This window comes from Carassius gibelio, chromosome A9 (assembly GCF_023724105.1).
Source record: "Carassius gibelio isolate Cgi1373 ecotype wild population from Czech Republic chromosome A9, carGib1.2-hapl.c, whole genome shotgun sequence".
Lineage (NCBI taxonomy): Eukaryota > Metazoa > Chordata > Actinopteri > Cypriniformes > Cyprinidae > Carassius > Carassius gibelio.
The window spans coordinates 18,248,796-18,264,160 of NC_068379.1; the positions used below are offsets into that span (position 1 = coordinate 18,248,796).

A 15,365-nucleotide genomic window follows, 5' to 3' on the forward strand; every position below is an offset into this window, starting at 1 on the left:
AGTGTTTGAAAGTTTTGAGTTATGGAAATTGCATGTAATATGCAGCGCATGCCATCGTAAACACTGTAGTCTATCTCACACTACCTTGTTTTTTCCCGTGTACAATTGAATATGGTGTATAACTTTTTTTTTTCTTTTTTTTACAAATTATGTATTTCAACAAATTATTCATGTTAAACAAATCAACTGAGTGTGTGATTGAATGATTAAACTGACAAAAAGATGCCCACTAATCGTCACAATGTCCTTTATGATATAAGTTGCAGAAAAAAAAAAAACTCTTGAATGAATCTTTTTGATAAATGGGATGTGACTCAGTACATTTTAATGGGATAATGGGATTTCAAGAAGACATTGGGATGATTTAAAGTCCCATCTACTACCTTTTATCCACTGACTTAAATATCTGTAACTGTGCTTATTTTCTAACATTTTGCTTACATCAGGTATGTGTCTGTGTGTGTCTTTACACCCTTAATGCTGTTTACATGAGACTGTGTTTCCCAAATTCCCGCAGCTCTCTCTTCCTGTAGTGTGTCTCATTAGTGACGGCCTGGCTCTCCTTGCTGCTAATTGACCTTTAATTATCCCAGCGACCCCACTGCGACACCACATGCCTGTTATCGTAGCGATAGGGACGCACGCCATGCGTTGAGACCAAAGAAGCAGTAGGCAGTCCTCTAACGGACAAGTGTCTCCCCAAGTGGGTAAAAAAAAAAAAAAGCCATGTCTATATCTAGAAAGATATGAATTTCGCAACATTATTCAATTAAAAAAATTCAAGCCGAGTTTGTGCAGAAGAGTTTCAAAGATGAATATTGAGATTTCAGTACTGTTAAAATGTCCAGGTGGAAATAAAAAGAAAGAAAAGGGGGTGACCGGGAGGTGTTTTTACTAGCTTGTGAGCAATCACAACATTTTTTTTCTCAAAAATTAAATCACATATAGAATATAAGGTTAAAAAGGCAATATCATTGTCATTCTGGGAACCATCCAGCCACTGTGAAACCCTTACGAACTCTGTGACACTATGTGTACTCTGCTTTTGGACTTGGGCTGGTTGTCCTGGTTGGCGTCCTTCACGTAAACAGGATTATGGACACAGATGATGGCACAAGAGGAGACACTGCCTATCGCTGCGATTGGATTAGTGAATGACAGGAAGTCGCTGCCCATGCAAGGATATGATCTAAGTGACGTGTTACCGCTCTACAGACCACGCTAATATGAACAAGACATCTGCTATAGGGACATATATGACTGACAAGGACAAAGAATTGACATGAGATAAAGGCATACAGAAGTCACATTTGCCTGTGTGCAAGCGCATGATAACAGTTAAAGGAGTCATATCGCACACACACACACACACACACACACACACACACACACACACACACACACACACACACACACACAAATATATATGTAATGGACTTAAATATAATAATAATAATATGTTTTATCCTGACATTCAAGGATATGGAGAGCAGCAGGAAGAGAAAGATGGGAAAGAGATCCATTGTTTTTTTCATGCACTCTCAAAAAAAAAAAAAAAAAAAGTACCTTTTAGGTACTAATATCTGTTCTATATATTTATCTGTTTTCTTTTTATTTATTATATTATTTAAAAGCCCTTGCTACATGTACTGCGTTTAAGCTAACTGGGACTTGTTATAGCACTTATTTTTTGCTCTTTTGTTGTATTTTATTGTTTCCATTGTCCTCATTTGTAAGTCACCTTGCATAAAAGCGTCTGCTAAATGACTAAATGTAAATGTAATATGTAATATGTACACTTTAGGTAATAATATGTACCTTTAAGGTACCAATATGGACTGTTTAGGTATAAAGGTGTGCCTTTTGAAAAGGTACCGCAACAGTGACAGCTTTTGTACCTTTTTTTCTGAGAGTGTGATATGACCCCTTCAAAGCATGGCTCTTTTATCACACACTCCAACATTTAAACATGGAGGTGATGAGAACAAACATTTGAACATACACACACATTCTGATGATGTGTTTTCTAGAAACGTGTCATGTTAATTGGATTGTCCATGTATTTAATTTGGTAAATTCCCTTCTAATGATCCGAAGGAAACAGCTGCAATCAATTCACATTAAGAAAGATGCATGAAGAGAAATAAGTCCACACTCATAATCGTTCTGTAAACTCCAACCTAAGCTTGCTAAGAGACTGCCTACATTAATTTTTTTTAATTCACATCATCAACCCACCTGTCAAACTACTATGTGTAGAGGTATTAATTAAAAGCATTAAAAGCAGAAAGTATAATTAGGCTCACAGCAGTGTCTGCCTCAGCCTCCATGTTTGAAGCACAAATACAGTCTCAAACATAAAAGGGACTGAAGATCCCCAAAGCTTGAAAAGCAGAGTAGTTTTTGTGAGTCACACTTTGAAAGGTTTCTTTCTTTCTTTCTTTCTTTCTTTCTTTTACTTTTGATGCCTTTTGAAAGACTGGTTAATAAAATAATATCATCATAATTGATTTTAATCAGGATAAATGGGATTTTTAGTAAATAAATTCTTTAAATGGATAAATGGAAGTATAATTAAAGTTTATAACACAAACCTTTTATGAGATCACAAAAACTTTCCACCAAAATGTCAGCAAATATGGTAATTGGTGCATAAGATACCCGGTTAACCCTTTTCCACCAACATGGTGCCAGTGCCAGAGCCAATTGTAGTTCCAAAGCTATATGACTTTTCCCCCCTTGAAACACAAAAAAAGATAATTTAAGAAGATTTACTGCTGCAGTCACCAGTGTGGCAGCATATACCTAAAGAAGTGCTTTTGAGGCAAGTTTCCCTTTCAAAAATGTTGAGTGTTGAGGTGGGAAATCTATGCTTGCATTTTGGTTGGAGTGCATTAAGGTGATTCAGCCAGTTCACAGCTTTTTTATACAATTTCTACAGTGACTGTGTATATATTCAAGCAATCATGTAGTGACCCAGACACGCAAACTGTGTCTCTGCTTGGGGAAACCACACTTGCAGCTTAGTGTTCCTAAAAATCTGGTACCTTGAGAGTGACTGCTTTGGCCATCATCTAGTCAAATCACAACAACAAGAAACTCTGACATTCAGGAGCATCAGGGTGACCATATGTAGGAGTTAGTGTGTTTAAATGAACACAGGAAACATTGAAATTGGATCCACAAAGTCGTGGACCAGCTGAACCATTTAGATGCAATTCAACTAAAACACAAGCATTGATCTCTTAGAGGGGAACCCCCCTCAACACACAACTTTCTGTAACATTCTTAAAGGGAACAAGCACAGTATGTGAATTCTGTCACATCTTGAGTTTATGCTGCCATACTAGTGACTTTTCTTGCATGGCAAAAAAATAAATAAAAAAGGTTGCATTGACACTGATTGGTGACTGATTTGTCAGTATCGACCATTTTGCATTGCTTCTCAGAGGGAAGTTTGGATGGGTTTTGAACAACATGAGGGTGAGTCAATGATCAAAGGATTTTTCTTTTTAAGGGCATTATCTGTTTAAGACTAAAAAAAAAAAAAGAGACAATGATGCTCTATATTTGTTTGTGGGTAGTTATAGCATTGTTCAGCTCTTAAATGTAGCTCTGGTGCTGGAAGAGATTCACAGGTCCCCTGGTCGAGCACGGGCTAAGTGGAAAAGGGATATGCTTCCTGTGTGGCATGATAGGGCTTAAGAAATCATCAATCCTTCCAAAAAAGTGGGGGAAAAAACTATAAAACCAAAGAAAAGGTAGTGAAATCAGAGCATCAGAAAACACAGCAATAAAAACTCATACCCTTCTCCTTGTATCCCTTGATGAGTGTTAATCATGCATAAGTGGGATAGGGCAGTGGTGGAATACAAGAAAAAAGGGTAAATGGATTAAAGGGATATAGGAGCTGGAGAACAAGCACACACCTTCGGTGAGGGAGGACACAGGCAAAGAGACCTCCATGCATGCGGCGGACTGGGCCTTGCGGAAGGGCGGTCGGCCGGGCCCCCTGCGGGCGAGGCGTGGCCCTTCAGGGCCCCCTGGGACTCTGGCTCTCCCAGTCAGACAGGGCTGGGAGGTGGGGCTAGTGCAATGTCCATTCACATGATCTGTAACAACGTGCATAGCATTAGCAAGAAAGCCAAATGGAATTAGAAAAATAAGAGTGTGTGTGAGAGAAAAAGTGTTGAAGAGGGCAGTGGGATGAAAACAATGAGAGAGAAGCATTAGAGAGGAGAGAGAAGCGTTAACAGTAAGAGGAAGCAGTCATATAATAGCAGTTCTAATCAGCCAGAATTAAAGGAATTTTTTAAGGAAAAATGAAAAGGAAAATGGAATGGAAAATGAAAATGGAATGAAAAAAGGGAAGAAATGGGGGAGGAAAAAAATGGAGGACAGGGAAAGGAGATGTGGAAAAGGGAAGTGTAAAGAAAAAAGGAAATACAAATGGAAAAGAAAAAGAAACAAATAAAACAAACTGGAAAAAGAGTAAAAATAAAAAAGGAAAAATGAAAAGGGACAAGAGAAAGAACATGGAAAAGGAAAGTAAGGTTGCATATAATGGCAGCTGTTCAAAAAATTAAGGATTCAGAGAGGCTTTCTCATTCTTTCTCAACTCAGACACTTGAAAGAACGAAGGTGGAGGACTTGATTTTACAGAAAAACAGAAGCTTCCATCTGCAGTCTGTTTATGCAAGAAGTTGAGGGAGGTCTGATTGCTAATTCAGGAAAAGACCCAGATTCAAATTCCCTGCATCTAAAACAGCACATTTTTCAGTAATACCTCCAACACACCTAGATCAAGTGTTGCTTTCGTCCACAAAAATTATGACTAAATATCGTGGTCAACGAACCTTTATCAAAACGATGAAAACGGGACGAGGCGCAACGTAAATGCTGGTCTGTGATTATAATGCAATATTGTCGATGAATAAAAACAAGACTAAATGTGTTTTACAAAATAAAAACTATGTTAAAATGTTAAAATGACTAAACAAAATGTTATAACATTATTTTGTCTCATTTAGTCGTGTTATTATTATTGTTCTGCAGTATATCTGTTTCCTGTGTCTCACTACAAGTTTCATTGACTAAAACTAGACGAAAATAGTCATGGATATTTCTGACTAAAATAAGACTTAAATGCTCAGATTTTAGTTGACTGAAACCTGGCTAGACTAAAAACAGTATAAACATGACAAAAACTAATAAAAACTAAAATGACAGCTTCACACAAAGACTAGACTAAAACTAAAATTAAAACAGGCCGCCAAAAACAACACTACATGGATCAAATCGTCTGCCTGAGAGAGGCATCCTGAAGCCAGAACTTCTCAGTTTCAGTCAACTTGTTTATATCTACCACAGTATCCTCTTGGTTTTGATTGACTCCTGACTGTTTTGACATTCTAGCTGTATAGTTCCCTCCCTCCATTTTATATCTATCAATCATTGTCATGCCAACACAGCCACCCAAATCCACTACTGTCTGCTGTCATTTCATATCAGTGGGATTTCATTTTTATATAGCACTGTAGACTTGGCAACCAAAACTTTGAGACTGACTCATGGTGAAACAAAGCATTATTATGAACACCATCTGTAGTACTTTTGAGAAACTTAAATCATTATTTTAAAGACTACATTTGTTAGTTCATATTTTCTTATATAAGCAAAATGTTATAGTGTATAAGTTATACACTAACATTTAAAAGTTTGCTGTCAGTAATATTTTATATATACAATGTATCATGGACTAAAGTCTGCATGTTAGAATGATATCTGAAGGATCATGGGTCAATGAAGACTGGAATAATGCAGGCTGCTGGAAATTCAGCTGTGCTATCACAGGAAATATATTACAATTGAAAACATTTCATTTCAATTGTAATAACATTTCAACAATTTTCCTTTTTCATACTGTACTTGTAATCAAATAAATGCACCTTTGGTGAGCGCAAGAGACTTCTTCTTAGTCATTAAATAAATCTTACCAACCAGAACGTTATGAATGATACAGTAAAAATATTGTAGACAATTATTGTAGAACATTTTTCAATAACTCTCATGACACTAACTAAAATCCAATTTAATATGGTAGCTTTGGATGGAACACAGTATCTTCAGGTGATTTTCCTGCACGACTCATATTCTGTTGATGATAGTCGGAGAACATCATCTTAGAGAGTCAGGATGAGAAAGCTCCAAAATCAGAGCCCAGTCCGCAGACGTCTTTACATTTGTTTTCCCTGGCCTGCACCAGGGTAAGTGTTTCTAACATGGGCGTAGGTTTATGGGGGGATGCTAGGTACTAGTCCCTATCAATATTTTGAGATGACAAATTTGTCCCCACCAATATTTAGCACGCTCCTGCTATTTGTATTTTTGCCCCTCTATTTGGATCGATTCTAATGGCCACGACGACAGTACAAGAAATGCCGTAATTTGATTGGCGGCGGGGTATCTGACAGGCTACACGCGCGGGCCGGGACTACTTTTGTGCTTGCACTAGCAGCGAGCGGGTGGTGTGTGTGTGCGTGCGCGCGCGCATGTTGACGACGGCCGACGGTAAGTTACCAGGGCTGTCTCTGTGCCACATACAAAGGCCAGTAAAAACATTTTAATATTCAGTTTTTTGCCCCTTTTTGTACTTTGTAGATGCCACCCAAGAAGAAAAAAGGGGACGTACAGTAAGAAGCTTTTTCATAAAGCAGAGTCAGAGTGTAACGTTAAGTAGTCAAAATAACTAGCTAGCCACACAAGTAAACTAGCAGTAGTGACTGACCAGGCTTTCAAATGTAGATTCTACTGTGGAAAATAGTATTGACTGGTGATAGTATGTGTTACCCAGGATGATAGAATACTACGTTAGCAAGTAACTGAATATCAATAAGCCTGTACCTTCACTTAGAATCTTGCAGTCAACATAAACGTGAGTGTACTGGAGGGTAAATAGTGGTTATAATAGAAAAAGGTTATTATATTTATTTATTTAGATTTGTTTCCTTGTGGCAGAGTATTTTTTGTTAGTGTAAATACTAATGTATATAATAATTTATGTTAATAAAACGTTTGTTTGTTTAGCATTACACAGTCTCAGGTTTTTATTTTTATTTTTTGAGAGTGCATTTTTGAGATTATACAGTTATACTAACTGTTTAGGGACAGTATACAGGATGGATGGTATATCGGGGTCTGGATACAATATAATGAGATGAAGTAGATTAACTTCTGTATTGTGATATTCTGTATTGCCAACAGTCTGAAATGGAAAATGGAATGGAAATCACCATTAAATCACTTGTATCTTACAAGAGAGTCACCCGGGGTGTCCCCACCAAAGCTGAGACCAAACCTACGCCCATGGTTTCTAAATGTGTTTCTAAGTCCATGAAAAGATCCAAACTGAGGGTAGTTGACTAGAAAATATTGCTTTCAATAGTAACTACTGTAGATACGCACTAGATCTCTATCTCAGTCACACACACATACATTACACTCACACAAAAATCAAAAATCGGCTTTTAATAACTACTGATTTTTTATGGCATAAACCTTCAATACCTTTTCATATTACTAAATGACCCGAGGCTACTGCACTTTTTAATATTTTTCAAGCACAAATCAAAACCTTCGAGGATTAGAAAAAAGTGTAATCACTCATGGCCCAGATGGTCTGTTTTCCTTTGTAATGCTAGACAGCTTGACCTGTTGAAGGAACACTTTCATTATTACACATTAGGTCAAGTTTGGCAAAGGAAATTGGAGAGGAAATTGTTCCGCCCTCAGCGAGAGGTGTGTTAGTTACAGCCTAGCATGAAAAAAAAAAGCCAGAGGGAAGAAAAAGAAAAAAGAGAACAAGGAAAGAATCTCAGCAAAAGAGACAGAGTGAGACAATTTTGAGTATTTCCGTTAAAGGTTGAAGAATGAAACCAAGTCACGATGAGGCAAGCTCATTTGCAGAGAATGGTCTCATTACATTAGTGCATTTTGTTCAGAGGTAGATGGTCCAATCACAAATGAGCAGGCTTTCACAGAGTTAGCGAATGGTCCAAAAGTGTTAGAGCATGTTCTGAGGTATAGAATGACCCAATTACGATGGAGCAAGACCTTTAAGCCGTGAAGAATGAACCAGTTGCGAAAGAGCAAGATTTCAGAATGATACCGTTTCTCAACTTAAAAATGAGTGTTGAACAAACCACCTTTGTAAACACTTGCAAAATGTACATTGAGAAGCATAATAATAATTATAATAAAGGCCACACGCAGAGATGTGAAGAGAAAAATTTTGTGCCACGTCATGAATTCAGATGAGAAGAAAGTGAAAGAATAAAAATGCATTAAATATGAACTTTAAAATGCGAAGACAAGGGGCTTCATCATGTCATTCTCAACAGGATGGAAACAGAGAGAGCTGATGCATCGAAGGCAAGAATAAAGAAAAAGATCTGCTCTCTTTCGGCCTACCGTACCAAGATCAGTCTTAAGATCTGTGGGTAGACTTAACTTTCTGCCTGGTCCTTTGACTGAAACAAGAATAGGACAGAAAGGTGCAATTAATGCATTTATGAAAACAAATCAAAGGGCAAAATAAAGAGATCAACTCAAATTAAAATTGAATAAAGAAAGAAAGGAAATAATTTAGTGTAACACATGCAGGTGTACGCACTGATATTTGATGTTTCATTCGACAGTCATGCCTAATTGCATCCTGCCACCAGCTAAACAGATTTGTCTGTTTTTAGAAGAGCAAATGCACGCATGCAGAATGCATCTAAGTACAAATGTATAACTCATAATCCATTTTTTAAATGTCCATTTCCTTCCATGTTGACAGGGAAAAATACATAAATTAATCAAACAGTGTAATATTAAATAATAGAATTTAACAGGTTGGATCTATTGTACTGTATTGTACAGAGATCACACAAAAACCAATCACGTGTATGCATGCATACACAAGTAAAACATGAACAAAGAGGTTCAAATGAAAGTGTAAAAAGATAAACAAAGTAAGGCCAACATTTTGCAAGCATTTTGCAAGCATTTTGCACCGCAAAGGTTACGTGTACTACACTGAGCTGTGTAATATATGGTTGGATTTCTGCTGAAATTTTATTTAACAAAAAAATAAAAAATAAATAATAACAATAATAATTATATATATGTGTGTGTTTATGAGTGGATCCAAAATACAAATTCATCATTAGTTTCCAATGGTATGTAGCATATAAATTTGATAACCAGGCTTGTTATACTAAAGAATGTCTCTCAAAGCCTCTATTTATATGATGTACTCCTGAACACTAAAACACACAGAGCAGAATACTCTCCTCCTAAGCACCACATAAATATTTTTAAAGTAGGCAGGGATTATTCCCTTTTCAACATGGTGCTAAAGCTGTCTCCACTAAAAATAATCTGATGAATGCAACTTGCAACTTGCTTTCCTATGTTTATCAAGGAGGTCTATCTGGAGAAAACTATCCATTTGCACTCCCATTTATCTTGGCTGGAGCAAGGCCACCGTTTTACACGTTTATGAGTACTTTATATTATTTGAAAAAAAAAAAAATCATTTTTAATGGAAGATGACTTGTCTATGACCAAATGGTGTACTTTTGGCACCAACTAACCCTTGCTAACTGGATCATACTAACCAACCAAACATTGAACAATTGGTATTGCCATTTCCCAATGAAACAGGAATATGGAATGGGTCATATCTGATTGCTTTTAATTCATGTCTACTTTTATCATCACTTCAAAAAAATTGAAAACATTCCACAGTATGGAACAATTTGCATATACACTGTATATATATGTGTGTGTGTGTGTGTGTGTTTCCTGAAAGAAAAAAGAAATAAATTTATTTAAATCACAGTATTTTTTTAAACCTCAGATATAAATAAAATAATTAAATATATAGTTAAATATAATGAGCTCTACTTAAGGTCTACGGATAATCTATCTATCTATATATGTATTCTATTTCCGTCTTCTCTTCCAGGTATGTGGAGATTTAAGTGTAAGACAAAGCTCCTGGAAATGGCAGTAATTCAAATTCCTGGATCAGTAACCTGTGCCCTAGATGTGGACCACACATGTCCGGGTGAGGCAACATGAAAGAAAGATCCACAGGAATTGTGGGCTATATGTTGATATGAGAGCAGCATGTTAAAGCCATTTTGCAAATTATATTCTGTGTTTATGTTGTGTTTATAGAGCCATCTCTGTCTGAATAAACCCATGTTGGACATCTTTTGTTAATGTTATCCAGTGGCACAGCTACAACGGCAAATATAACAGCTGGCATCCACTGATTTCAACATCAGACCTCAAGTGGCCACCCTGTATTATTGTTTTTTTCCATGGGGACAATTTCAGGAGTCTTTTAGCTGCTCATTAGAGCGTTCCGAGCTTCCATCCCATTGACTCCTCTGTGAGCCTGACTCGGATGAAGGGTAATTTGGGATTGTTTTTGGAATCATCTCGAAAAATGTCTTCTGCTATCCAGCACTGCAATTTGCATGAATTACTGACTCCTTTGCTTTCAGCTCACGTCATCTTCCGCTCATTCATAGAGGCGGATATACTTCAGGAGTAAAGATGCCAACGCCAGGCTCCACAATGAATTCAGAGGAATTTAATTCTTAGAAACATGCATTCGAATTTTCAGCCACAGTGTTGTTTTTGCTGAAATAAAATGTTAAATATTTAGCATGTTTCTCTCTTGTAAAATACATTAATTTATTTCTGTCTGGCAAAAGAATATTTCACTACTTAGCAACACCAATTTAATGACCTTTGTGACCTAGTTGTTTTTTTTGTTTTTGTTTTAAGTGAGTCAAAACTTAAGGCCACACACATGCTCATTTTCAAAAGAGAAACAAAAGCAGTAAAAGCATGGATGGTGGAGCTACTGAAGTCCAAAGGAAAACCCTTGATAGCCTTTGGGGTCAGTTTTTTTCTTTTGCAGATTTTGTTTGTCACAATGTACAATATGAGGCCAGTGAGATCTTGCAAAAAAGCTACATCGTATAACTGATATTGTTAATCATACTCATTGACAAGCAAAAATGAAATGGTAGGATACAATAGGGCTGAAGGTGCATTTAATTTTATTTTCTTAAACATCCATATTTCACTATGAATGTGTAAATTTTGCTGATTAGTGCAGCAATACGATTCTGTGCAAAGTTAACCTAATATTACTATTACCATTACTATTTACTACTATTACATAATTTTTTTTTTGTGGTAGAAAGGGAATCAATAAAATCACCAAATATATTTTGCGACAAAGGTCTTGTTAATGTTCTCCTGGTTTTTCAATAAGTGTGTGTTTGGATTCACCTTCTGTGGATTTATTGAACACTACCTATCTTCATTGTGATGTTTGCGTGTGTTTATCAACTCAGTAGTGTGACAGAAGACCTGACCTATAAAGTGAATTAAGTGGTGTGATTTACCCAGTTTATTTTTCATTTTGTCAGTGTTTGTTGTTTGTTTTTAGTCTATGGATCACTTTGCTGCTATCCACCTGCTCTACCTTGAGTAGGCAAACCACTCTCTTGAGGAGCATGTTAAAGAATTCCTCAGTCTCGCCAATCAGACCACCTTCCTGGATGACTGCCTGTGCACGTTCCTGCATGCCAGACTGAACACCACCACTTGAGCAGAGTTGTCCAGAAAGGGTTCTCGAGGGAGTTTTGTCGACTATGTGGAGTGAGTAGTGGTTTCCTCCAATGTTGAAGACGTCTCCAGGACCACTTCAGACCCAGGACCCAGCCGGTCACTACCCTTCTGCACAAAGTGTCTGCCTGAGCCCACCACAGATGGAGAGCCAGAGCCCACCATGATGAAAGGAGCCATTGCGAGAAAGCCCGTCCTCTGGCCCCTGGATCCCTACCTACATCTCAGGCGATCATTGCCAGGATTGTGTTTGTTGTCTTCCTCCCGAACCTCCTCCTGCATCTCTCTGGCATGCATGCCCTTTGCCATCCATTCATCCACCTTCTGTCATCTCCTCATCCTCCTCGCCACCTCAAACTTCTCTCTACAGCGCAAGGTTGCACTTTCCAGGGGGAGACGATCTGTCACAGGATCATTAGGTTTGGACTCTGTTTTCCTTTTGCACCATTTCCATACATTGAGTTAATTGTGTCATTCTGTGTGTGTCATTAATTAGACTAGTCTGCTTGTGTATATAAATTGCTCGCCAGTGTTATGTGTATTGCAAGCCTTCCCTCTGTTTGGATTTACCTTCTGTGGAGTTATTACAGACTTTCTATCTTCATCATACTTTCTGCTGGATCAGGTATTGGTCAGACGAATATCAATAGTGCAAATACTATTCTGTGCTATAGTTAATCCCCACGAAAGGCACAAAAACATTATAAAGCACCGTAAAGTTTAGGTGCACTATAATTCAAGTGGTCACAATGAAACAATGAAAGACTGTTAATAGACTTTCTTATTCTGTCTTATCTATCATATGTCGCTGGCTCATTACTGTGCTATAAATGTAAAATAAATTAATTTAATGTATTGCATATATTTATATATAATTATATTTACTTGTAATATACATTAATGAAAAACAAATATTTACCTCCAGTAATGTTTTTCTTTTTTTCTAAATGTTCAGATTTTATACACTTATTGTGAACTAATCATTTTTGTTGAGTTACTTTTGCTGCTGAATTATCCACTTACCCAGTTAATTATATTATTTTTCTCATATATTATTTTTATTTATATTTTTCATTTGTTGTTTTTTTCTTAATTTCTTAATAAAAATGAAGTTCTTAAGTCTATATTTAGTAAATTGTGTGTAATACACAAAAGAGTGATGATCATGTCAATACACACTGAAGTGAATTTTATTTTGAAATTCGGTTAGCCCAAAAATAATCCTGTTAAGTCAGCCAATGGAAACTACAAATGGTAAAAGTTGAATGCAGACTTAATTTAATTGTTAAAATATTTGGTAATTTCACCATATTGGACGATCAATGTTCTGTCTGGGCTATACTCCCAATATCCTTTCATCAACCAACACAATACATACTACCTACTACCATGCCTCAATCACACACATGCCTACAATAGCCACAGGTAAAGCACACTTACACATACTCATATACGCACTCACACACACCTACACTTACACCTCAGCAGCATGGAGCTTGGCACTATGAGCGTGATGCTACTTCTACTGCAGCATGCAACCCCCAAACAAACACCCACACACACGCAGATTTACACGGAGAAGCACATGAGCCATGGGCTTAGTGTGTGTGGGTGTTTTTAAGGGTCCAGACACAGTCTTACCATTGTCCAACAGATAAAACACAGGACTGTAGTGGCAGGACCGAAGGTTGGACACAGGTTCCCCTGTACCTCGAGGGTCATTATGGAGGGAAGGGGCGTAGGGTGCTGGAAATCAGAGATCACACAGTCATTGTCACATACCAGGCTCAATCACGTACAGCCAAACAGCTTGTTTTAGGTCATCGGGATTCATATCAGAATGGTAAAAGAGGAGAAAATCACACAAAAGAAATATTAAATTAATCTGCTTTGCCTAACTCAAAAATGTCAAGGTTCCTCACAAGGCAAAATCTTATGGGAATTTTCATTTTTTTCAACAATTCCTCTTTCTTCTACCAATATGCCAAAAGCATTTGATATCTCAGACAGTATTTTGTCAAAAGCTGGATTAGAGTTCTGCACCAACACAATTTCTGCAGCTCCCAAAAAACAACAATCAAACAAAAATTACAGTTGCAAGAAAAGGCTTGTGGGTCCTTAATCTATATTTCTGTATGAATGGATTCCACCACAAATTAAACACCTCTGCAATTCTGTAGCTTCAGTTGGCATCGTGGTGTTTTGGACATGAACAAATATTTGAAATGAATTCATTATGTACTCATCTTGGTCAGGCAGAAAGCACAGATATTTACTTAATAGGGGCAAATGTCTGAAATGGCTTGTCAGTTGTAAAATTGTTTTACTCTTCCTTAATTTGTAATTTATTTACATATAATGCTAATATAAAATAAATATAAAATACAATAAACAATATATATATATATATATATATGATAAACATTTAAGAGAAATTATATATATTTTAGTCTGGTCCAGCTTACATGCTTCTTTATAGGTTTGAACACAAGCAGTTTTAATTAAAGTAGCATTTGGTTGTGATTTTGAGAACGATTTTTAATCTGTGTTAAGTGTCAAAGAGCATTTGAGCAATCTTAGGCACGCCATTGTATTGACTTTTGTTCAATTAGAATTTCTTGGAAAAGCTAGTCTTGAGCTTGGAAAATATCTGGTAGATTTTTTTTTAACCGCAACTGAAAAGTTTTTTTTTTTTTTTTCTCTCTCTCTACAATTACTGAGGGCATTGCAGCACACACAAGTAGTAACAGTGGAGATTCTCCCTGCATTTAACCTCATCACACAAGATGAATTCATAAGACTCACAAATCACTGCAGGTGTCGACCTGAAAATAAATCATGATTACTGTGTGAACTGAGGCCAGACTGCCTAGAGTAAAGATGAGAGAACATTGTTGTGGGAGACTGACAAGTGTATCACAGGACTCCTGGTTAATCTGCTTTAACAATTAAGGACTTCCTCAGTCTTTTCTGGAACAATCTCTGCCCTATCTGTCCAAAAACTTCATTTTGCTTGCATTTACTGTTTCTTGCTATTTGATGTCGATATAAACTCAGGACTGTCCACATTGTTTCACCCGTCTGTGCTGCAGCATCAGCTTACATTGCATTGGCTTGTGCTTTGACTTTCCATGATAACAGATAAAAGTAAAAGCTGACGGCACAGCTGGTATCTAAAAACAGGGTTATTATTCATTTTTATTAAAAAGTGCCCCACACCTCAGGTCAAACAAAAAGGCAAATTTATATGCCACAGTATGTTATTAATATTATTATTATTCAACAATAGTGCATTAAATTGATTAAACATTTATAATGTTACAAGATTTCAAATCAGTAGTGTTCTAATTACTAATGATCTCAAATCAACAGTGTTCTTCAAATTTTCTATCAATCAATGAATCCTATCCATCAATGATCCTATATATATATGCCTGTATATATATATATATATTTATTTATTTATTTATTTATTTACATATCTTTACTGGTCACAGTCGATGGCTGACATTTCATCTTATTAACCACCTGGCAATGTGCCACAATCAACAGGGTCTCAGCATCCCACCTCAACCCTGGTGACAAAAACAACAACCGCACAAATAACAAACAACAACAACAACAACTAGTGGACTAGACAGAGAGGGATAACTCTTATGAGAACTTCA

General features: G+C 36.8%; 1 protein-coding gene across 11 annotated transcripts in view; it reads right to left on the bottom strand.

Moving 5' to 3' along the window:
• LOC128019832 (syntaxin-binding protein 5-like) overlaps window positions 1-15,365 on the bottom strand; it is a 135,937-nt gene that overhangs the window by 10,938 nt on the left and 109,634 nt on the right. For 5 of the 11 annotated variants that reach the window (XM_052606103.1, XM_052606100.1, XM_052606102.1 and 2 more), the window contains 3 exons: window positions 13,339-13,443; window positions 8,475-8,528; window positions 3,930-4,112 (listed from right to left, as the gene is read on the bottom strand). In XM_052606103.1, coding sequence (XP_052462063.1) covers window positions 3,930-4,112; window positions 8,475-8,528; window positions 13,339-13,443 — 342 coding nt within the window. The remainder of the gene's footprint in view (window positions 1-3,929; window positions 4,113-8,474; window positions 8,529-13,338; window positions 13,444-15,365) is intronic. The other 6 variants (XM_052606109.1, XM_052606110.1, XM_052606107.1 and 3 more) reach the window with 2 other exon arrangements.